Below are 25,187 nucleotides of genomic sequence, written 5' to 3'. Positions count from 1 at the left end.
TAGGTCATGGTATATTTATACCCCATTAGGCCATGCTCTGTGTACATCCTTTTAGGACATGGTCTGTGTACACCCTGTTAGGCTGTACTTGTTTCCCTTATACAGGCTCCTTGTGGACCTTGTCAGCCCCATGCTCTGCGTAACTTCCTGTTCCTCTCTCTTGAGTGCACACAGACCTCTTGGGTTGACCAGGGTATGGGAAACAATCAGTAAGCAGCTGCTGTCACTACTGAGTCTCCAGGCAAGCACCATGAAGTAAAGATCTATTTCCTACCTCATGCTAACAGTATAGTCACAGCAACATGGCCATGCAGGTCTCAGCGACAAGAAGACTCAATGCAGGACCCCTGTCAATATTCCTACTGTTGATACTTTTGATACATCACTTGCTTCGTAGTCGGGGTACTTTCATATTTTCCCCAGACTCTCCTGTAAAGTACTTCTAAAAGGAGCAGGTATGGCCTTATCTCTTATTATTTTGTAATTTATTTTCCTATTTTTTAGGCAACTAGGGAGTGTGTTCATCTGTATGCAAATACTACATAAGTTCCTTTAGCCCTGTAGGTCTGTGGTCCACTTAGTGGTGTTCTTAGCAGTCTTCACTCATTCTCTAGTTGTTAAAATCTGCCTGCCTGTCTGCCTGTCTGCCCAGTCTCTGTCACTCTTAATTCAACCTTTGAATAACCTGAAGTTTCTCCTGCACACTTTCTCTCCTTGATGACTTCTTTTGTCCTACGCAGTAGATTCTGGTCTGCTTATGTGTGCCTGCAGGACTCCTCTCTCTTGACACAGAATTCTGAAGGGTCAGACTCTAAAGAAAAGATCTCCGTGTGTGATCTTTGTTCTTCTTCATTTTCCCCTTCATATTATTTCCCCGCCAAAATGAAATACACTGTATGTTCTCGTAATGAGCAATTTAAAATATCAACTATCTACTTATGTACATGGTGAGAGTCCCCTGACAAGGCTCTAGTAAAGGAAAAGCAGATTCTGAGCACAGAACCTAGCTATTTCTTCATTGTGTTCTGTTTGGCACATTCCTGTGCACTTCCATTGTGTTTGTTGATAAAATGTATGGGTCTGTGTGGACAGGTTGTCCAGTCTCATCTCTGCAGGTCCTTGGTGCCAGGTGCCCACCACTCCTGGGGACCTGATGTGATTCATCTTCTAACCTGCTCTTCCTCATGGCTGCCTAAGTTATCCTTCCCGCTCTGTCTACATAGTTGTCTCCTAATTGTTGCAGCTGAATATGTATTTTGCTCTTGCTTTGTGTGCATGCTACTGGGGATAGAATCCAGGGCCCACACACATGTTCCCTACCACCAACATCCATGCTCAATGCTTTCCCTTTCCTTTTATGTCTGAGACAATGTCTCTCTTAAGTTTTCCAGAATGGCTTTGAACTTGTGGTCCCCTGGCCTTATCCTACTGAGGAGTTGGGATTCCGAGCATGTGCTACAACACCAGCTTTGTCTCATCTTTTGATGACACCACAGCTTCTCTAGCAAAGGCCTCACGTGGCAGCTCCTCATCACTTGCTAATGGACAGACTAAAACGTGGAAGAGCCATAGCTGTGGTAGAAACCCCAGAGCATCCAGACAACAATCTTTAACCTGACCTACTTTACTTGTGTAGTTTAGACAAGTGTTTTGTGTCTTACATGCCTAGTATCTTGGTTGTTATACTTTATAACAAGTATACTTTATATACTTTATATACTTTATAGAAGCATAAAGTGCTTCTAGGATCCCAGACCAGATGAGATCATCCCCATGAAAACCGATATACAGTACATAAAAGAAAAGCAATGTTTGGTCATGGTGGCCCATGGGTAGCACTCAGGCAGCTGAGGCAGGAGAATCACAAGTTTGAAGCTATCCTGGGCTATATAACAAGATCCTGTCTAAGAAAAAACCAAAGCAAAGCTATGTTAACTCCAGTGGGATGGGGATCAATATTCTCAGTGTTATCAAAGAGGCAATCAAGGGAACTTCAGCCAACACTACAGTCCTCCCCAACAGGGCAAGCCACGGCACCAGGATGATGACTCCAGAGGCGCTGGCGGAGACCTATGGCAAGAAGGACTGGAGGCACTGTGTGACAGACAAACACTGTGCATCGAGCATCGACATTCCTTGCTGCTCAGGTAGGTCTCCTCTGCCACCCACTCTGCCTTGCTTTTGGACTGTCACCTGCAAAGTGTCCAGAGGAATGACTTTGGCAGTAGTATTTACTTTTCAGGTGTGTCTGTTTCTGCTTGGCTTTGGGTCAGAGTGTGCGCCGCATGTTTTCACTGCTATACGGAAGGCTTCGTTGAATCTCCTTTTACCCGTGTTTATTCTGGAGTAAAAAGATTACCTTGAAGATGACACGCCCCTTAGCTGGACTGCGTGCTTTATGCAGCAGTTACATGCTCCATCCTCAGTTTCTCTGTCTCCCGGGTGTTCTTATTCCCATTGCCTACCATTCCTGTTTCCTGGACCCTTGCTGACAGCCCTACGTCCAGCCGCTGGTTTTTATTTTAAAATGATTCTATACAGTCTTCTCAAGTCTGGGTAAAAACCTTTACCAAAACAAAACATGAAGCAATATTTCAGAAAATCTTTACTGACATAGGTGTTCATGGATTGGTTTGGAGTTATTAAAACCCTGTTTTATAGACGGGAAGTCCTCATTACAATTATGCTGTTTCTCTGTTCTCTCTGCCCTAGCCCTCTGCTGTTTCCACCACACTGTAATATTAGAGTGCGCCCTTCCCCTTCAGACATTTGGTAGCCTGAAAAGAGTTAATAAGACATTTGGTCGCCTGAAAAGAGTTAATAATGTTTATTTGCTACTGTGGTGGCCTTGTGGTAGTTGCCTTTTGGCGGGATGTTCGTTTGTCTTTTTGGTGAGTTGAAAGTATTGGAAGATATGAGTATTTTGACAAAATAAGTTTGTAAGAAAAAGACAGAACCTGAGAGTTTGGTGTAGGATGCTTTGTGTATCTCAGCCAAGCACTTTCTTCCCAAGTAATGATAACTGTAGTCTTGGGCTGGGATTATTGCTCACTTACTCTGTTGAGTAAGTTCTTCCCTCTTCCAGGGAGAGCTAGGCTCATGGCTAAGTGTTTCATTTGGAAATTCATTCAAAATCTGGAATGTTTTTTAAAAGGTAAACTATTTCCTGGCTATGAGAAAGAGCAGGTACCCAGTTATGACAGACTTGTTTGTTCACTACTTTCCCACCAGAGGGCACTGTTGCTTTGACGTGACAGCTCCTGGTACTTCAGCATGTTGGTGATGATTTTGGAATTGGTCGCAATCTTATCTGGTTCGTTGGGCACAGTTGCTATCCAGGAGTACAGAGCCTGGGATGTCAGGCTGAGCTACACAGTGAAGGCCTGTCTCTTTTAAAATCTTTCAAGTGCACGCATGCACAGAGGCCAGAGGAGGGTGTCTGATCCCCTGGAGCTGGAGTTGCAGGTGTTTTGGTTGGAACCACCATGAGTGCTGGGACCTCAACTCTGGTCCTCTGGATGAATAGTGCATCCTCTTACCACTGAGCCTTCTCTCACCTTACAAATAAAATTGTGTAAGTGTAGAGAAGGCTGAGGGAAGAGAGGCCCAGTGGTTCCAAACCGCAATTACATGATACTTACATTAAAATGCAATCAAAGCCTATGATTGGTAAAGTTAAATATTATAAGAATAGGGAGCAACATGCTTTGATTTCACTGAGATTTCTGAAGAGAAAGAGGTTGAGGTGTCTGCTTCACTTGCTCATTCGTCCAGTTGACCACCTGGGCCATCTGGCTCCAGCGCCTTCTGTGCAAGAGTCAGAGGGGACATGGACCAGCAGAAGTGTTGTGTCCAGAGGCGACACATGCGCCAAGGAAGGTCTGGGATTTAATTTAACCCCGAGACCATCCATAATAAACCTTAATCCTTTTCTCCCTGGAGACCCTGGAATGCGCTTGTCCCATACTCTTGAGATTTTCTGATCCACGCCACCATACACTCACATGACAGGATTTTTATTCCTGTCATTACTTACCCTGGCTGGTCTCAAGTTTTCCTATTCGTCTGAAATGGGGTAAAAATTGAGTGCAGGATTCTACATGGATTAATCAGCACAGGTGTCCGGGCAGTTTATAGGGAGCATTTCATGGGACTCTAATGTTAGATTATTTAGCTGTTTTGGAATTTGGTGGCATTAATAATATATTGTGACTTCGTCACATTGCATTTTATAGTAATAATATATTGTCTTGAGATTATATATTATTTTGCAATTGAAATGTGTTTTAATAAAATTCTTAACTTGCAGATGTCCTGTTTCAGGACATCTTTCTTTTAGGGTTCTTAGAGCTTAAACATTCCTCAAAAGATAAGGCTGGGGACCAGAGAGGTGACTCAGCAGTTAAGAGTCTTTATTCTAGCCCATGACCTGGCTTCAGTTCCCTGTACCCACATGGCAGGTCACAACTGTCTGTAGTAACTCCAGTTCCAAGGGCTCTGACACTTTGTACTGGCCACCACAGGCACCAGGCACTGACACCCATGTAGTGCATGCAGATTAAATACTCAGACACACTCAAAAAAAAGATAAAACGAACAAAATAAATCTTTAAATTTGAAAAAAGATAGCCTGTAATAATGCTAGTTTGAATTAAAATGGTCTTTTCACTGAAATTGCTATGGAAAGTTCTCTCCATATCCAGCTAACAGTGCCAATGTGTGCTGCATTGTTCAAGGATATGTGTAACACAAATAAAACATCCCCAAAATAAAACATTAAAATGGCTAGGGAAGACCTACGTTCAATCCCCAGAACTCACACTTAAAAACCATGGCACAGTGCCACCTACACTTATAATCCCAGTGCTTGGAGATGGAAACACTTGGAATCCTGGTGTTACCTGGCCCTGGGACGTGACAAGTCCCAGGCCAGTGACTGGCCCTGTCTCACAAACAGATGGTGTGAGGAGTGGCACCGGCTGTCATCTGACCTGCACTTGCTGACACATCACCTGCCCCACCTCCAACACACAGGGTAACATAAAGTGCAGGCTTTTCAGATAGGTAGATGAACATCCAGGCTCCCTTCAGGCAGTTTCCCTCTTTTCCATGAGGAGGAGGCGTTGATTCTTTTCTGTTTGTTTGTTCTAGGAAAGTGTTACTTCTATGATAACTACTTTGACCTGCCCGGGGCTCTTCTGTGTGCCAGGGTGGTGGACTCCTTAACAAAGGTGAGCAAGAACTCGGGTTTTAACAACTGCATTTAGTCATAAATAAGAGGCGTTAACTACGTGTTAACTTTCCAGTTGAGATCTCACTCTGTTTTCTTTGGGTGGTTTCAGAGGTAACCGAGGAAGCAAACATGGTGAATTTGGTCAAAAATGTTTTTGGAAAATTAAATAACAGTACCCTTTAAAAAAATGTTTGATTAGGCAAAAGTCCTCCTCTTCTCCAGTTCTCCAGTAGGGGGAGTAAAGGTCTAGAGAAAGGGAACAGAAAGCAGGCTCTGGACAAATATTTTTTTGCTTTCATTAGCAGATAAAAAAAAAGTACAGGTAATTAAGAAAAAGTCCATGTGTCTTTATGTATTTGAAATATTAAACCAGGAAAATGAAGCATTTTTTGTGACTTTTCAGATGAAATTTCTAGTTCTGACAATTTATACTTAAACAAAAATCTATGGATATAGCTTGGTCTGTATGCCAGTATTACTTTTCTTTTTGCATCCATTGTTTTTTAAAGCCACAATTAATTGGCTTATTATTGAAATTAGAATTAAGTCATGCATTCGTGAAAGTTTCCGTTAAGGAGGAGAGATTGTTGGTTTTGTTTTGTTTGGGTGCTAGGAATTTTACCTGGGGCCTAGGTATATCCCCATCACCACTGAGCTGTATACCCATCACCACTGAGCTGTATCCCCATCACCACTGAGCTGTATCCCCAGCACCACTGAGCTGTATCCCCAGCACCACTGAGCTGTATCCCCAGCACCACTGAGCTGTATCCCCAGCACCACTGAGCTGTATCCCCAGCACCACTGAGGTATATGCCCATCACACTGAGCTGTATCCCCAGCACCACTGAGGTATATCCCAGCATTGCAGTTTTTATCAGAATGAAGTGGAGTCTGTTTCTTATCATACACCAGTGGGAGAAGAAAAGTATCAAGTCTTCCCCTTCCCTCCAGACCTGGGGATCAAACCCAGGTCCATCCGCTTCCAGGCAAGGACTACTACTGAACTTCACCCCGATTCATCAGCCTGTAGTGTTTTGTAGTGTGCATAATTGTATATAAATATTTAGTAGGCTTCTGTATAGAAAGTAGACACTGCCTGTTCCTATGAAGCAAAGAGCTGTAGAGTTGCGTAGTTGAATGTGAATTGCTTTGCCAGCTTGGAAAGTTCTTCATATAGTGATTTCCTCTTTAGACTTAGTGCTGTCACCGTGAGTTACTGCTTTGTATGTGGAAGTGCAGGCTTAATGGACAGTGAATGCTGAGCTACCCTGATTTGGACCCTCTTGGTGCCATCATGTCTGAAGTAGCACATTTTATTGCTTCAGAAGCTATAGAACTTGGTAAATTTCTTGTATGTTTAAAAATATTCTATAACTTTAGGCTGTGTGAGTGAAAATTTTTACCTTATTTGGGCTATATAAACTGCATTAATACTTAGTGGTGTTTATTTATGTGTTGACTTATAGCAGTGATGTTTGAGGAATATTTCTGTATTAATCTGCCGTGTGTTCTATAATCTGAATTCCGACCTTAGAGTCAATACACGTAATTATTTGCTATAGCTTACCACTATGCTTACAAACAGAATTACTGCACTTGTTACATTTGGAAATTTCTTTTTTTAGCAGAACAGAGGTCAAAAAACATTTGATTTTTGGAAGGATGTAGTTGCTGGTATACAACACAATTTTAAAATGTCAGCCTTTAAGGGTGAGTAACATGAAGAGGGGCTTCCTGATAGAGGTTTGTTAAACGCCCCGTGTCTACTGAACTCGGTAGATGCTACCTCTTTTGCTCTACTCTTTACTTGGGATTTACTCTGATAAAAATGTTTGCTATAAATTAGTTCTGGTACCTGTATTCATTTTGCTTTGTGGTTGTAGTTGTCAGGACTCTGAACCAGTCGGTTCCACTGTCTTCACATGTGCCTGCCAATTCAGCTCTCCTGGACTAGAGGATGTTCAGTGGAACATGTGGCTTAGGAATGGGATGACACCTGTAGCCCTCAGGACAGTAGTGACAGACAGACAGACAGACAAAGTACCCGCTGATGGAATTCCATTCTCTTTGTTTAAGGAATAGGAGTGGTTGGCCCAAAATGGGGGCTAATCCTGCCAACCTCAGGCTAGGGCTGTTTGCTTTCCTCTGCAGGTTTACAGAGAGAATCTTCTCCCAAGGAGTAAACAACCTTTATGCTACATTACCATAGTGACTGAGTCAGACTGGCTTCATTAACAGGTGGGCTGATGAAGTCAGCAGGATTTTAAGTTTTGAAATATGTTGCCTTTTGATTGACAGCAAAAAATTATATGCCTTCCTTTCAGTAAATCAAGCCATCAGAATAATTCTAAATATTATGACTAAAAAATGTGCTAAGCCCATGAATAATAATTGCAAGATATTTGTTCCAATTTGATATTTCTCTGACATCTTCTCTTCTGCCAAGATAAACTCAGTGTTTTAAAGTGATGTTTATGTATTTTTATTTTCTTGTATCTATTCATCAGCCTTGATCCTGTCTCATAGAGGCTATCCTTTACCTCTTCATTGTACATGGTGTGTGCAATGCCCATCTTGACAGAAGGATAAACCCATGACAGCAGTGAACTCACCCACTGCTTCATTATTTTTTCTCATTACCTTTATCCAAGGAAAAGCATGGCTGGGAAAACCCAGCTGTTGCTTTGAAATAAATTCAAGCATAGAAAACAAGATCTATTCATGTCATTTTATTGCTTTGTAATAACAAGTAGATTAAATATTCCATGCTTTAATAAGTGAGGTACAGCTTAACAGTTTTAAACAGTAATATAAAAATACAGTACAGAGCAAAATAATGTCTTTTCGTTTCTAGTCTGATTTTGAAATCTTTAATGTTTACTCTCACTGGAATGGAAGGCAGTCCGTGCTAATGTCCTGTAAGCCCATAACATTCTATTATAAGGACGCAGCAGAATTAATTCAGAGTGTTCACACTGTGTGACAAACTTAAGACTAGATCAGACACCTGCTTCCAAGTTGCACCAAGTATGTGGACTTTCTTCAGTTGCAGGAAAGCTTTGAAAAGGTTTGTGACAAAGCACCTTGTAATTCAAAGTAATTATAATACAGTTTTTGGTTTCTTATAAGAGCTTGAAACAGTGTGTATGCACCTGTGCATTTTAATTTATCTTGATGAAAGGGGCTACATGAGCCATAGAGTGATGCACCATCAGAATGTCCTAGGGTATACAGTGCCATTTAAATTTGAATATTCAAGTACTTAAATAATACAAAATTATATGATACTTCCTGCATGCTTCTTAGACATTTTCATATTATTAAAAACAGGCTTTTAAAAAAGAAATGCTGCATTTCTGAAATGAAATGTATGGTGATTTAGAACCTTATTTCTGGTTTTGTGATAGTTTTTTTTAACTTACAATAAAAATTTTAAATATTAAGGGAATTCACAGAAACCCCCCAGGGCTTTACGACTGCTGAGTGCTCAGGAGAGGCCTCACATAGTCACCTTTGGTGCTCACTTTACAGAGGAAATGTGGCCTCAGAGTGCATTTTAGAAGATTTAAGGTGTTCACATTACTTTTAGCCGACCTCCACATGCATCTCCAGGGTGAGCGCGATGAAGTTGGGAGAAAGCCTTTCCAAGCAGAGCGTTTAGAAGAGCTTGGTATTGCATGCTCACATGGGAGCCACTAGGAATCCTGAGAAGGAGGAGTGGACATATTCAGAGGAGTAGAGGCCATTTGACTCTGCATTGGGCAGCTGGAGCCACACCTGGTCGTTTTCTGTGAGCTCCATGATTGCGCTCCCTGAGGCCTGGTCCAGGTAGCCCTTGCTGTACTCGTCATATGTGTACATTGTGGGGGTGCCGTTCTTATACAGACCTACCCACACGTGAGTCCCCTTCACGTGCACGTGGTAGGAGAAGTAGTATATTCCTGGGATCTTACAGGTAAAGATTCCAGTTCTTGGGTCATAATGCTGCTGCCTATTATACAAAATCTCATCAAATGGGATGGGGGCACCTACTGCTGGGTAAGCTTTGGAGAGGACAACAGTAAAAGCAGACACAGGCATTCCTGTTACTCCCTGGTTAGCACTGACAAGAGGCCTTTGGCCTGCCTTTATGAAACCATCAGGCATGACTCCTTGGCCAGGGGGTCCTGGGGGACCTGGGGGACCTGGGAGACCAGGCTCTCCACTGTGTCCTTTTGGACCAGGGGGACCTGGAGGACCAGTGGGCCCACTGAGGCCCTTAGTTGCTATGCCAGCTGGGCCAGGAGGACCTGGGTTTCCAGGGACACCCTTAGCCCCAGGGAATCCTGGGATACCTGGTGGCCCAATGGGGCCCCTGCCACCTGGTCTTCCAGGTTCACCTCTTGGACCTGCCTCACCATTGTGTCCAGGCACGCCCTTAGCTCCTGCAGGCCCAATAGGACCTTGGAGACCAGGGGGGCCTCCCTCTCCAGGATCACCTTTTGGGCCCGGTAACCCTGGGTTGCCCTTAGGACCATTCAGACCTGGCTCACCAGGGTACCCTGTTTTCCCATCTACCCCAGGGGGACCCCTTGCTCCTCTAGCCCCAGGTGGTCCTACAGGCCCAACTGGACCTGTCTCACCTTTAGCACCTGGGATACCATGGTTCCCTGGGATTCCTTTAGGTCCTTGGGGTCCCATATTCCCAGGAGATCCAGTCAAACCCACCTCCCCAGGATGACCCGCTGGCCCTTGTTCACCTTTGGCTCCTGGGGCCCCAGGAAGACCAACAGGTCCCCTTTGTCCTCTCAATCCCGGCAAGCCTGGTTTTCCAAAGCCTGGAGCCCCTGGCGGTCCAGCCATTCCTGGAGCTCCGGGGTGACCTTTTTCTCCTGGGATTCCTGGCTGACCCGGGGCTCCAGCAGCCCCTGGCTTCCCAGTACCGTCCTGCCCTTGTTTCCCAGGAGGACCTTGGGGACCCGGTGGACCTGATGGCCCCCTTTCTCCTGGGAAACCCCGATCACCTTTGATGCCTGGCTGCCCTGGAAAACCATTTTCACCTCTTCTTCCAATTCCAGGAGGGCCAGGGGGTCCTATGGGACCCTGAGGGCCTGGAAGACCCCTCTCACCTGGACGGCCAGGAGTACCATATCCTGTTTCCCCTTTCTGTCCATTCACACCAGGGGCTCCTCGTGCCCCCTTTTCTCCAGGAAAGCCCCTGGGTCCTGGGGCACCTGTAGGTCCCTGCTGTCCAGGTTTTCCTGAAACAGAAACTCCAGCTGGGCCGGGGATTCCGGGTGGTCCTGGAGGGCCCCGAGGGCCTGGTAAGCCAGCTGGGCCGATATCGCCTTTGTGTCCATGTGGTCCTCTCTCCCCTGGTTTGCCCGGCACACCTGGCAGGCCCGGCTTCCCAGTGGCTGATATACCTGGTGGTCCTGGCAACCCTGGCTCTCCTTGGAGCCCAGGGCTTCCATAACCTGGCTTTCCTGGAGGTCCTGAGGGACCAGGGTGTCCTCGGGGTCCAGCTGGGCCTGGTGGACCAGGAACACCTTGATCTCCTCTTACCGGGATTCCTATAAGACACACCAACATACCACTCAACATAAGCAGCATAAAAGCAAACGGAGATTACCAAAGCACAATAAGGGCAGAGTGCCATAGTCCCTGCATTCCAGGTAAATCTTCCACACAACCATCTTCAATGGGGTTGGATGGTATGTGTGGTATATTTGTTCAGAAACTTCTGGAGAAGGTGGTTTCACAAAGCCACAGCTACAATGACTGAGGAGTCATCCTAATGAGGCAATGAAAATGAACTGGAATCCCTCTAATATAAACAGCATGGAAGTGAGTTGATGACATTTGTCTTATTAAGATCATGTAGTCAGGAAGGTAAGGAAAGAAAAGGAAGAATTACACAGTCTAGCCTCAAACAGCTGATTTTCTAAGGCATTGATACGAGACTTAAACCTGATCAGTGTGTCCTACCAAACTGCTTAGATTTAATGACTCTTGTTTCAGCCTCAGTATATACTTGGGCTTTTGTTTTGCTTCACTGAGTTAAAACTGAAGCAAAGAATGACAGGACTAGGCATAATGCATTGATGAGGCACATAGAATCATTTCAAAGTGATGATGAAGATACAGTAAATGTTCTTAACCTCATAATGCTGTGGATTCGTCTAACCAAAACAATTTCTTGCTATGCTAAACATCTTCAGTAACCCTTATTCAGTGCCTGTGACAGGACATGCTCTTGGACCAGACATGTTGGCGAAACCTAAAGCCTCGGGGATAAAGTTGCTTTAAGAAGGCCCTCAGAGGTGGGATATAGCCTGCAGTGTAAACATTACTGTGTGCCATGAAAACCATGCTTGTTCCTATCTGCTGACAGTAGTCATTGTAAATGTCGCACAAAGTGGTTTTTCTCAGAGAAATTATATATAACTAGTAAAGACAACAGTAAAATTGCAGATGATTTTTAAATACTTGTACAATTTTCATTTAAATTATTTTATTTAATAAGTTTTCAGAAGCCTTTAGATTTTTGTACTGTTGGAAAGCAGTTCATAGTAATGCTAATTTAGCAGATGTGACAGTAGGTACCTCAAAACTGTAAAATGATGTTTAACTATGATGTGTGTGTGTGTGTGTGTGTGTGTGTATGTGTGTGTATGTTAGTCTTAGATCTCAAAACCAGGACCTTACACATGCTTGATGAATGCTCTACCACTGAGCTAATAAACTCATAACTATGTATGTATAATTTTTAGCTAACTATTAATATGATAAACTTTTAAGATTAATGGTTTGAAAAGTCAAAATGTAGACTAGGGGATATTAACAATTCTAAATTATTTTTAATAACATTTTTAAGAATATCATTCCCTTTAGCCAATAGTTTGTATGCAAATACATTATTTTTTAAAAAATATCTCTTATTAAATATCTGGCACTTAAAGAGTAGTCAACCAACAGTAGTTACTAATATTCTCAATTTTATTTTGGTGTCAAATTGATTAGTAAAGAAGGAATTTTTAATGGCTTAGAATAAAACAGCTTAGTTTTTAAATGCAGAATTTACTTCAGCATCCAATTATAAGGATCATGTTTATGCAAAAAATAATTGTCATAGAATTATGGAAATGTTTTACTGTTAAAACAAAGAGAGGAACACATCTTCCTGGAAGGGGTAGCCTCAGACTCTGCTGGAAGCTTGCCCTCCAGTGGCAAGGTGGTGATCTTCGTAGACTAGACTGTTGCTCTTAGGATCCTAAACCTCTCCGTGCAGGAGTCTGGCTTCTGTGCATATTTGGGGGGCTAGTCATCAGCTTGTAGTCTACAAAAGGAAGATCAGGGTGCACTGTCCCTCAAGAATAGCTGCTACCTTCTATGAAGGTTAAGTTTCGACAGGCTGCACTGCGGGCAGAGTCGCTTCCCTCCAGCACAATTAGTGTGCTTGGACTGTTCTCCCTGTCAGCCTGTGTGTTCATTATAGGACCCTGATGCCTGGCAGTGGGCGGGATTTCTGTTCATTCTCAGAAAAAGACCAAGGTAGGTTTACTAGTTAAAATACAGCTTCTCCACTTTGTGTGTGCTAAGAAGATATTTCCGTGTGTTCTGTAAGAACAACAGAATGATGAGAAGCATGTCTAACCTTCTAACAGTGGTGTGTTCTCCTTTTAATCCAACACTTTTTGAAATATTAGTAGTATACTAAAAGATCTGACTTTGGTCAAAGTGCCAAGCTCGTTTCTGCCTGTTGGCACTCCAAACTACGCTCACTGCTTTAAGGTGGAGTATGTTTGGCTTCTAGTCTTTCCTTCCAGCTTTTATCTTTTCTTCAGTTTATATGTGTTATGAGACAGTCAAGAGTATCTCTCGGATCTTTTCACTATAAAAAGAAACAAGTTAAAGAGCCCTGCCCTGCTTCTCTGCCCTTGCCATCCCTTCCTGAACCCACTGAGATATTTGCCAGGGCAGGTTAAGCTGCATCTCGAGCCACTCATCTGTGGAGTCTCTGAAACATCTCACTGGAGGGTTCTACTCTTCATGGTAATAAAATCATAAAAATCCAGGTTTATAAAAAAAGAGTATCTAATATTTTTTAAATATTAAGCTGCCTTCATGAAATATTTAATTCTTTTAAAGAACATTCTTAAACATTCAATTTTTTCAACATGTCTCTTTCTAAAACTGTACCACTTAAAGATTACAACACATATTTTGTTCTGTGTAGAGAAAACATATGAATAAGGTGAAAAATACTGTGGACAGTGGACTCTGGAGAGTTTGTGAGGTGAAATTAGCAAAGGATGAGACTGGATTTTTGCCCTTCTTTGACAATCTCGTGTTATTTCACATGGACTGTCTTGGCATCCTTCATAGTAACACAGCCTGACAGATTCCAGAGGAAAGATAAAATGTCTCAGGCTATCCCCGTGGAGAAGTAGAAGAGGAGGCAGTGCATAGATATGGTAATAGACAGACATACACACTCGGCAAACTTCACAGCAGCCCTTAGCAATTAGTTATGTCTGTACATTTAACCAGTGTGCTTTATATGAATATATAAGTGATTATGAGAATTACTACTTCCTTTGCCCATTAGGTTTATTGAGAGCTGTTTGGTTTTATTTGATACCAGTTTTCTTTAATATCTGTAGCCTTGGGTTTTTGAAACAAATGTTTAAGTAATTAGAAACATAAAATTCCTAGTCTATGAAATTGTTTTTAGTTTAAATTAATTTTATTGGATTGATTTTCTAGACTCTGGGTAAATAGTTAATTGTATGAAACCATCATTTGAAAGGAAAAAAATCCAGCTCATAGTCTTTAGTATTCCTCAAATGTGTCTTTCTCTTCTACCAACTTCTCCAGGAATATTATATTCCTGTACAGACCTCTCAACCAAGAATTGAAAATAGAGTAAGAACAGATTGGAAAGTATTTTGTTAAGGAGTTCATTATTAATATTTGACAACAACAGCCCTCTGATTAGTAGAGCGGAATGTGCAGCTGACTTACCTTTACTCTTTATGGCGTATGGGATGAAATACTGTGTCTTGGTGTTGGGAAGCGGGCCCTTTATGCCTGTGGGTGTTTGGTATCTCTCGGCGTAAAACACTCCATGAACTGAGGTCAAGGACATGACCAGCAGAAAGGCTATTTGTGGCAGCATAGTTTCAGAAGAATTCTGAAAGACAAGAGAATAATTACATGCGGCCTCATGACTTATCTGTTTTATTTTTGTGATGCTCTACAAATTGATTCATTATATAGTTATCTCATTTTTTTATGTCTGACCTTTTATATCTTGAATATATTCCATAAAATAATAGGTAATTTTTTTGTCATGTGAATATATGTCTTATTAATTTTGAGAAGCTTCATTCAAATAGTGCTTTACAAATAAAATGACCCTCACCAAATAATCTCATTGCTAGATGACTATATTAAACAATCCAGAATATTTGATATAACCTGAAATAAATAGAAATTTCAAGATACATTGAAATTCATATTAAGGCAAATTTGTACAGTCCTTTGTATTAAGAATATCTTAAATAGGTAACTACAAATGAACCTGTATGGGTGCATTGATAGAAAGCCACTTTTAAAAATCATACACACATACAAAGATGTCTATAACTGACAGAAGTTTGTTTCTAAGCTACCTGACCGGGATGTCTTCCAGTGATCCTGGGTCCAGACTTACCTGGTGCTCTGAGTTCCTGGCGATGTGTGGACAGCTTTCCTGGCTTCCTCTGCCCAGTGAGCAGTGGATGATGCCCTCCCACAGCTGCCCTGGGGTATTTATACTGTTTTATTCTCTTATTGCATGAGGTTACGCTGAGTTTAAGCTCCACCCCTCAGGGGTGGTAAACACTAATTACAGTGGAAAGTCCTATTGGGCAGGCACACAAAATCACGCTGGGTTCTCTTTTCCTTGTTTTCTTATTAAAAAATAAAGTCTTTGTCTTCGATGTATATTAATAGCTTTAGCTGTGCACTTTTTTTCTATATTTCATTTTAGGAGTTCTAACTCCAGTGTTGGTTAATGATGGAATGATGATTTGCCCTTATTTTTAAAAAGTACATTCTTGTATTATTTGATTGAAAATATTTGGTAGAAAAATATGAGAGTTATTTTAGGTAGAATATGAATTTAAGGCATCATGTTAATCTGTCAGTTATTAGAAAAAAGTTTCATAGAAGATTCTGACCCAAATATTTGCTAATTTTGAGAGCTTAAACTAAGGGAAAAAATAGTGAAAATGTAGGTATATTATTTTGTATATCAGAATTTTAGGGCAAGCTTTTAGAGGCTAATATAGGGGAAAGAGAGCATTAAATATTTCATATTAAATATTTTTAAATTTTGAGACAAGTGCAGGACATCTTGACCTTGTGCAGTTAGCTGTTTAACTTCGCTGGAGGGTTTAAATTCTTTGTTCAGAACTACACAAAGGTCAATAAGTGGATTTAGATTTTCCTCCTTAACTTTTCATTATACCTTATAGTTGAAAAGCCTGCTAACTTGATAACCCTACGATATGTTTATTTACATCAGATTGCTATATTCATTTTAAAGGGAAAAGATCCTCAGACTTTGCTTTTTAAAAACAAGATTGACTGATGCTACAGGGATCTTGAAGCATCCAGATGAGAAACATTTTTCTCCCAGAGAAATAAACATTATCACCATCAATTCCAGTCGGTGGTTTTCTCTTAGAGACCTTGTTATCAGCTTTCAGGATCTGGAGGAATCTAATAGTAAGGTGTTGAGAGACCAAGCTTCTTACGCCATTTAATGTCATCATTTGGTGCCGGTGAGCAGCTGGAGCAGATTTGGCGTACAGCTTGAATACATCTAGCTAGCACCAGAGCACTGTGGGCTCAGGACTGATGGGTAACTAGAATACTGGCTGTTGATGAAATAAAAATTTGTTCTTTCCATCTTCCTCTCCCTTTTTCAAGTCCTTTCCTGTGTTTGAACAAATCCTTGTGCAGTTGTTGAAATACAAATGCATAATTCCTTCTTCCTCTTCCCCTCTTTTAAATGTTTTGCTGCTGCCACATGTAACAGTCTATGTTATTGAGATACTGGAGAGATGGCTCAGTGCTTAAGATTTCTAACTGCTCTTCCAGAAGAATGGGTCTGGTTCCCAACACCCACATGATGGCTCACAACCACCTGTTCACTCAAGTTCCCAGGAATCTGACCCCGTCTTCTGACCTGTACTGGCATTGTATGTATGAGTTGCACATACATCCTTTGCACATGCTCAGTAAAGACCATTCTGAACTAGGAGGAACACGCCTGCTCCTCAGGGCTGGGAGGAAGACTTTAGAAAGGCGGTCTTAGTAATTGTGTATGTGTGTGGTCACATCTACATCTGTGTGTATGATTGCTCCTAAGGCTTTATTTGCTTAGGACTCATTCCTGTGAACGTCCAGCAGAGTAGTTCTCAGCTGTAGATGGCAAAATCTACCCCTGTGCAGTTTGTCCAGCTGTGACTTCTGATATTTTCAGAACTGCTTCCTCAGCATTTATACCCATCTGGCTTTTCAGCAACACAGTGAAACATATTAGACCAAGAGATTTCTAATCCCCTTCTATAGTCAGAACCCATTTCATATTTGAGAAAAGTAAAAATGGGGTTCATGCTGGGTGGTTGTGTGCCGCCTTTGGGGTGTGTGAACACGTGTGAGTGTCTCAGTCTGTTCCCCAGCTTTGAGGAGTGTGTGTTACTGGCAGGCTGGCTCTTCAGCCCTTTTGGCAAATACTGTGCTTATTTCAGCACACGGGCTCTGCCAACCGTTTGCTTTGTTAGTCACATTCGAAGTACTGCCTTGTCCAAAACAGATTGTAGAATCAGAGTGTTTGCTGGCCACACCCACACCTAGTTGTGTGTATAAAACTATTTTTAATCTGGGTGTTTACTCGTAGGTGTTCGGACTGATTAGTCTGTGGCTTTATGAAGGAAATCCATTCTACTTGAAACAGGGGGTCCTGCCCTCTCGGGACAGTGAGCCCAGAGGTTTCAATATCAAATATGACTTGCTGTTTTTGCACATGTAGCAGTTAGCTGCCATTACGTACCTTGGGTCAGTCACTCATTCACCAAATATTTCTTGAGTGCCTCTTAGACACTAGACATTTAAGACACTGGGTCAACACGCTGTGGATAATGCACATTCCTGTGCTTCAGGTGTTTGCACAGTGGTTCTCAGCTTCTTCCCACTGCTGAAGTCCTGTGGGCTATGACATAGATTGCTTGGTGTTTGGGGTCTATTAAGGTGACAAAAGCCCCCAAAGTGGCCTTGATATACTCTGAGATGAAAGATGTAGTCTAATAACATTTTCAAAATCTTTCTAATGTTAGATATGTAAATTTTTGTTATTTGTGCTCATATTTTAAGCTTTATTATGGAAAAATTTGATCTTACCTATAAGCAGGGAATGGCCCATCACCCAGTCTTAACTTACTATCGTTAGTCTCCTTTACACCCATCCCTTCCACTACAAATTTTGAAATAAGTCATATGTATGGTGCTAATTCATCTATTTACATCTTAATATATGTCTATAGAAAACAAATTTTTTAAAAAATCTCATATCTTAAAAATTAGTTATTTCTCAATAATGTCAGTCACTTTAGTACCTGTTCATGTTTCCCCAGTTTACCTCTTAGGTACAATACATAAATGTAGAGACATATGTATAAGTATTTGTGTGTATGTATATATAAATATATGTATGTGTGTGTGTATTATAGACATGTGTAAGTATATATATTCTCATGTAATTTAGTGTTTGGTTTATTGTTTATTCCAATAGTGTTCATAAGGTACCATTGACTAATAGGTTGCTTACCCCCATCTCTTGTTTCCCACTAGAAGTTTATTTGTTGAAAAGCTGGGTCATCTATCCTGTGCATCTCCTTGCCATCTGCCTCTGCTGGTTCCACATTAGATTTAGAGTACCTATATGACACAGTTTTGAGATAAATGCATTCACAAAGACAACTCTTCTTTGTCAAGAACACTTTGCTACTTTAGGAAGAGTGGTCTGGTGTCTCTGTTAGAAGCCCTCGGTTGCTTGTTTTCTCTGGTATTATTGGATATGAATGATTACCCTGGTTCATTATTTCATTATAGGTTTAAAATGCTGATATATATGTAACTTTATGCTCTGTCATTTATTACATCAGCCAAGATGTTTATATGAAGGAAAAAATATCCTTCCCAACTTTTTATCCTGGGGTACAGTTTATAAAGAGAAAAAAGGAAAAGGGAATTGGATTCACCAGTATGTAAAATAGTGAGCTTTCTTCTCAGCATCCTAATCTAGAAGGGCCTGGATGAGCCAGCTCAGGTACATGCTGCTGACTTCCAAGCTCAGATATGTCAAACAAAGACTGTTATAGGCATCCTAGCCTCTGGGGCGCATGTAACCACCTAGTAGGTGTGTGTGTGTGTGTGTGTGTGTGTATCTGTGTATCTGTGTATCTGTGTGTGCGCACACTCACATGTGTGCATGCAGAGGTCAGAAGTTCACAGCAAGTGTCATCTGCTACTCCATCTTATTTTTTTGAGTCAAGGTCTTTGAGCCTACTACAGTTAGCTCAGGCAATTAAGCCTCAATGACTTGTCTGTTTCTGTCCAACACACATGCACACACACACACACACACACACACACACACACACACACACACACACACACGTGCTCTGGAATTATAGACCGTTCTCTCCCCACTAGACTTTTTTATGAGGATACTGGGGGATCCCAACTCAGGTCCTCATGTTTGATAGGCAAATACTTTATCAAGTGAACCATCTCTGTGGGCCTTTTCAAAAGCTACTTTGTCCTTGTAGTGATGAACTGCGGGCCGCCCCACTCCCGGCCATCTGGCTCCTGCACAGCTAGCTTAAAACCCGAAATAACAACACACAAACTGTATTCTTCTAAACACTGCCTGGCCCATTAGTTTCAGCCTCTTACTCACATCTTGATTAACCCATATCTAATAATCTGTGTAGCACCACGAAGTGGTGCCTTACTGGGAAGATTCTAGCCTAAGTCCATCTTGGGCTGGAGCTTCATTGCGTCTGACCCAGAGAGCAGAGGCATGGCTATTTATTAACTTCCCTTCCCAGAATTTAGTTCTCTCTACTCCGCCCACCTAAGGGCTGGCCAATCAAATGGGCCAGGCAGTTTCTTTATTAACCAATGAAATCAACTCAAAGAGAAGACCCTCCCACATCATGTCCTCTTATAAATAATTTGTTCCTGTTTCTTCTCTTTTGCTTAGATAAATGTCATTGCACTTTCCACTTTATTTTTTATGTAACTGTTCATCATGAAAACCATATATATGCAGAGATGATCTTGGCTCTGTGTTTGCAGCTTCATTGTACTCCACTATCTAGATGAACCAGTGTGTTTTCCACCACTGGCCAGCTTATTATCTTGTTTCATCTATATTTTTCTGCTAAAACAAATATTCTACAGTGAGCAACTTTGTGTATATATATTTTTTTGTCTAGATATCTTTGGAAGAGACTCTTAAAACTTGAATTTATGGGTCAGAAAGAAGGTAAGCACAGAAATGTAATCTTCTCCAATATCATCAAATTCCCTTCCATCAACACTAGATCATTTTACATATTCTTTCAAGTATTATTTCTGCTTCCTCATAGCCTTACAAACAGAATGTGTTTGTAATTTTATTATTGACTCTAGGTTTAGACCCACCTTAGAGGTAAAAATGGCAGTTGGACCGAGTTGTATCTGCATATGTCTTACAGGGAGAGCATCTTTGCATGTGGCTAAGATGCATGCACATAAAAGCCATATCTCTGGTGCATTCTTCTAGGCCTTTGATAAGAGCTTCCTTCCATGTATCTCTCCCCTCTGTGATGCATTTTTGTGTTTGCTTGGGAGGTTCCCTTGATGTGTAGAGCTTTCTTTTAAGGGATATAGGATTTTGATCCCAAACATTTTGATTCTCTTATAAACTACAAGCAGTGAAGCTCATGGGGAGCAAAGTTCTGGGGAGGGGGTGTTCCATTCATTAGGTGGGAAAACTAGCTTCCCTGTTCCTCTTCTGTGGGTTTGCTTTCTAAAGGGAGCACTGCGGGTGACAGGGCCCACTGAGGGAAAGGGCTAGTGACTCAGCTTGTGCCTCATATTCTTACTCATCAGGATACTGTTGTCCTTGTACCTCTCTTACTTCATCTTTTTTTTTTCAGTGAAAGTGGTAAATTCATCCAAAAGTTCAGTTAGGGCCCTGTAGGACCCACAGCTTCCAGTGCCACCGTGCCATGCCTCATTCCTCCTTAGAAAAATGTGAAGGGACATTTGTTGGTGCTGTGACAGAGTCAAAAGCTAGGCATGATCTGTTTGTGTAAACAGTCTAATGTGGTTTTGTGGTTAGATAGCTTCTGAGAGCTTGGAAAGAGATGCTCATGCAGAAAAACAGGTGTTTATGAAAATCTCCTGCAATTTCGGGTCAGGTCAAAAGACACGGAGTCACTTGAGAAGTTTAGACAAAGGCTTTATGTTTTATTTTATTTTCTGTTACACATAAATTGCTTCGTTATTTATGGTAAGCTTCCGGATTTTGTACCTTGCACTTAATAACATCACCTTCTTTCCATGGCGACTTGATTGAGTTAAAAATATAGAGCTTTCCGGCCCCTCACCTCAGATCCTCCATCTGCCCAGTGGCTTCACAGCCACACAAATTCTCCTCATGCAGTGCCTGCCTACTTGTGAGGAGAAATAAGTTAGAGCTACAGTGTTATGGAAGTCATAGGGTGGCCCTTAATTAACTCTTCATATCCCTGTATTTATTATGCTTCAGAACAACTCTGTAGTCACGGCCTACGGGGAACAAAATGCATGACTTCCCATAGGCTATAAAGTATCTGTTGGTACCTGATGCCTGTAGACTTTGCATGGCAAAAAAGACCAAGAAATCCACCCTGGAGACTCAAAGAATTGTTGAACTTACAAATGTGAACAAAGCCATTTCAGAGATTTTTTTTGTATGTCATTAATGCTGGTATCATGCCTATTTAGCTTTTAATCAAACTACCTTGTTGCCTGGGTAACAGACCTCTGCCCTTGAATGTGGGTGACTGTAAGTCAGTGTTCTCAGCCGTTCCCAAGGTCTCATTTCAGATATCCTGCATATTTACATTATAGTTCATAGCAGTAGCAAAATTGAAGTTGTGAAGTAGCAGTGAAGATAATTTTATGGTTGTGGGTCACCTCAACATGAGGAACTGTGTTAAGGGTTTGCAGCCAGAAGGTTGAGAACCACTGCTGTAGGTGAAATCTCCTGCAGCCTCTGGCCCATTACTAACTCTGAGAGTCACCTAGTCTTCTCGGGTCTGATTTCCTCACTGGAAAATCCATGAGCATCTACTTGTTTTACTTTGCATTTTAAAGGTAATTCCTACATAGAGAAAAAGAGCAAACAAAATAAAATTTGTATGTCACAGAGATGTACTGATTGTTAATAATAATGACTTTACCCTAATGATCTTGTTAGACATTCTATCAATTATCTCTAGCCCCTTGGAAGTCAGAATAACTCAACCCTATTGATACCAAGAAGACTGAGAAACAGTAAACAGTGTGTTGTCCTAATCTTGCTTTCTCTTAATTTTACTGGTAAAATATTTTAAAATGCAAAATGAGATGTGAAAAATGGTAGGATTGGTTTTCTCAGACATTTGCCAGTTCTTTAATTTTCTGCTGCATTCTGCTCGACAGACAGCTCAGGAGCGCTTTCTGCTATAGACACAAGTCTCCCAGAGCTTACACCCAACACAGCCTCTTACAAACTCTGCTCTGGCTTTGTCAGTGGGTACCCGCCTTCCAGGCCATGGAATGGTGTCATCATGCTCATGAGTGGGACTCAAAGATGATTGCCCATTGCTCATTGAAGTACTGTCCTCCACAAGTACAGAGCTGAGGAACGGTGCTGGTGGGAGAGGAACTAAGACTTTTAGACCAGATTTCAGCATTTACGGGGTGTGGGCAATTTCTCTCGCATTTGTAGGCATTCAAAGGTGGAGTCATTTGCACAGTGCTGCTTTGTACTGTTCAACGATGTCAGACCTTAAAATAGTGGAATTATAAGTGTCAATAACTGCTTCCAAAAGCAGTTTTCACATATAAACAAATAAATAATTACTGTTATGGTGACGGAGCCCCTCGGATTGCTCTGTTGGCCACCAGGTTACAGTTTCAGTGTTCAATTTTCCAATGATAGTTAATGATTAGCTAATCATGATATGAACTTCGATGTAAGAGACTTGGTGGGGGCTGGGAGCTAAAATAGAATCAGACAAACAAACAAAAACAAGGAAAGGAAAGGAAGAATTCAGGGACCAGAGAGATGGCTCATACAAGGCCTGTGGTCAGACTCCAGCACCCACTTAAAAAGCCTGCTGTGGTCTGTTTTCCCAGTGCTAAGGAGTAGTGAAGATCCCTGGGGCTTGCCAGCTAGTCAGACTAACCAAAATGGCAAGCACCAGGGTCAGTGAGAGATGCGATCTCAGAGACATGAGGTGAAAAGAGATTGAGAAAAGCAGCTGCCGTGGGCCTCTGGCTTCGCATGCACTGAATACACACGTGTACGTAAAGAACGGAGCTTGGTCTTCAGTATTTAAAGGAATTTCTTTCAACATCTTAGAAACCTAACTGCCATTAAAGATTAACAAATAATTTTTTAGACATGGCTGTACTTCACTTCCCATTTTTTTTTTTTTTTTTTTTGTTCATCCTTACTCTCGATTCCTTGGGACACTGAGCCATTGGGTTTCTTGGTGCAGTAAACTTAGATTACCAACAGCATTTGATCCTTCTCGGCTCAACTCCTTGTCTGTGGGAAATGCCTGACCTTTAAAGGCGGGAGATATTATTTTGGGAAGTGAGTATTGAGTAGATGTTTTAGAATATTAGTCTTTAAAGATGAACAACTTAAGAATCACATTCAGAGTCACTGAAAATAGTCATTAGAAATGCAGATCTCCAGCAGACCCAGAGACAGGTAGCTGCTATTGTCCGTGTGTAAACTGGGGAAGCAGGGCTGGGAGTGCTTCTTAAGTAGGAATGCTTTTGATGACAGTGCTGATGTAAGAGCTCTGAAACTATTCTTGAGTCTCCTGGGAGCACCCAGGTTTTATGACTCCATTCGCATATTCTTGATAGCAGTAGCAGAGCCCCGAGGTTACCTGTTATCCAGCAAAAGTATGTTTGTGCAGAAGCTCTTCCCCCACTAAAATCCTAGGTAATGTGCCATTCCAGCTTTTCATCAATAATGTAATTTACCTTACCAAAAGAGTAGTCTACAAGTTTTATTCAGTATCATTCTTGGCTTTATTTTTTTTTTTGTTTGCTCTTTTGTTTTTTTATTACTTTTTGAGATAGGGGTTCTCTTATAGCCCTGGCTGTCATGGAACTCATTCTGTAAACCAGGCTAGCTTTGCCTCTGCCTCCCAAGTGCTGGGATTAAAGGTGTGCACCACCATGCCTGGCAGATTCTTTGCTTTCTTATACGTTATTTAAACTGAAAAGAAATCTACAATTAAAATGCTTTAGCATGGCCAAACAGTAGTGGCACACACCTTTAATCCCAGCACTCAGGAGGCAGAGATGGATCTATATTAGTTTGAGACCAGCCTGGTCTACAAAGCAAGTTTCAGTACAGCCAGACCTGTTATATAGAGAAACCCTATCTAAAAAAAACAAATAATAATAATGATAATAATAATAATAACAATAACAATAATATGAAATAAAATGTTGTAGGGCATTTAACCAGTAAATCAGTCAGTATATATACTCCTGGTCATACTTTTATTAATACTTTCTTTAAAAAGAATTCCAGCACTATTGAAACCCAAGCCTGTATATTCTTTATATTTCTCAGGCATACAATTGTGTTTTGATATAGGTATGCTTTGTGAAATGATCATGAATGAAGCCAATTAAAGATATCTATCACATTGTGTCTATGAATATAGTAAGGACACATAAAGTTGACTTTTGTTAGTTTATTTTAAAACAATATAGTTTTACTTTACTAGTCATGCTCCATGTCAGAATCTACAGAAGTTCAGGGCTCTTACATGAATGGCATAAGATTTACATATGATGTGTGAGTACCCTCCTGTGTACTTTCAGGAAATGTGTGTGTGTGTGTGTGTGTGTGTGTGTGTGTGTGTGTGTGTGTACGCATGGGGACAAGGGTTGTTGCTAGAAATTAAACACGGGGTTGCATGTTTCATCATCACACCTTGCACCACTGTGCTGTATCTCTGTCTTTCCCATTTATGTTGTCTAATTGTCTCTATAGTACTTAAGATGCCTACCATGTAAATGCTATGTGATAATTGCTGTACTCTCTTCATATAGAGAATAATTACATGGAAAAACACAGCCCACTGTTTAGGACAAACACGGAGTTTCCCAAATATTTAATTCACAACTGAATCTACAGATAGTATGGGCCAAACACACAGTAAAATGCTGATAGCCATAGCCATCATTGCTACCATTTAACCTCAGGACCCTATTTATGCTGCATATCTGTAGTTCTGTGTACTTTAGTCTGCACCTCTTCATTTCCCACCTTCCGGGCACTGGAAGCTTCCACTGTAGTCTGTTTCCCTGGGTTTTACATCTTTAATTTCCACAGGTAAATGACGTTATGCAGTGTCTGTCTGTGTGTGCCGTGGCTTATTTTCTTAACATGATGCTCCCCAGTTTCGACTATGTTAATGAAAATGATAGGATTTTCTTCCTCTTTAAGAAAGTAAAAAATATTCTACTGAGTACATAGATGTTTTTCAACTTACAAAAGGAGTAGAACACAAACCAAAAACCTTTGCATACATTGAAAGTAATGTAAGCCTTGATGTGGGATTCCCTTCTGTATCCTGTGATA

The 25,187-nt window shown here is 41.3% G+C and overlaps 2 protein-coding genes across 3 annotated transcripts in view; one reads left to right on the top strand and one right to left on the bottom strand.

Moving 5' to 3' along the window:
• Nt5dc1 (5'-nucleotidase domain containing 1) overlaps nucleotides 1-25,187 on the top strand; it is a 114,590-nt gene that overhangs the window by 6,462 nt on the left and 82,941 nt on the right. Inside the window, exons 4-6 of one of the 2 annotated variants that reach the window (XM_038340749.2) lie at nucleotides 2,023-2,147; nucleotides 5,152-5,231; nucleotides 6,865-6,946. In XM_038340749.2, coding sequence (XP_038196677.1) covers nucleotides 2,023-2,147; nucleotides 5,152-5,231; nucleotides 6,865-6,946 — 287 coding nt within the window. Of the gene's footprint in view, nucleotides 1-2,022; nucleotides 2,148-5,151; nucleotides 5,232-6,861; nucleotides 6,947-25,187 lie in introns of both variants that reach the window. The other variant, XM_038340748.2, reaches the window with a different exon arrangement.
• On the bottom strand, nucleotides 8,918-14,396 carry Col10a1 (collagen type X alpha 1 chain). Its single transcript, XM_038340745.1, has 2 exons — nucleotides 14,243-14,396; nucleotides 8,918-10,788 (listed from the first exon to the last, which is right to left on the bottom strand). The coding sequence occupies exons 1-2, from the start codon at nucleotides 14,394-14,396 to the stop codon at nucleotides 8,918-8,920; spliced, it is 2,025 nt and encodes a 674-aa protein (XP_038196673.1).

Source organism: Arvicola amphibius, chromosome 8, assembly GCF_903992535.2.
Source record: "Arvicola amphibius chromosome 8, mArvAmp1.2, whole genome shotgun sequence".
NCBI classification, from domain to species: domain Eukaryota; kingdom Metazoa; phylum Chordata; class Mammalia; order Rodentia; family Cricetidae; genus Arvicola; species Arvicola amphibius.
This window is presented reverse-complemented; position numbering and strand designations above follow the sequence as displayed.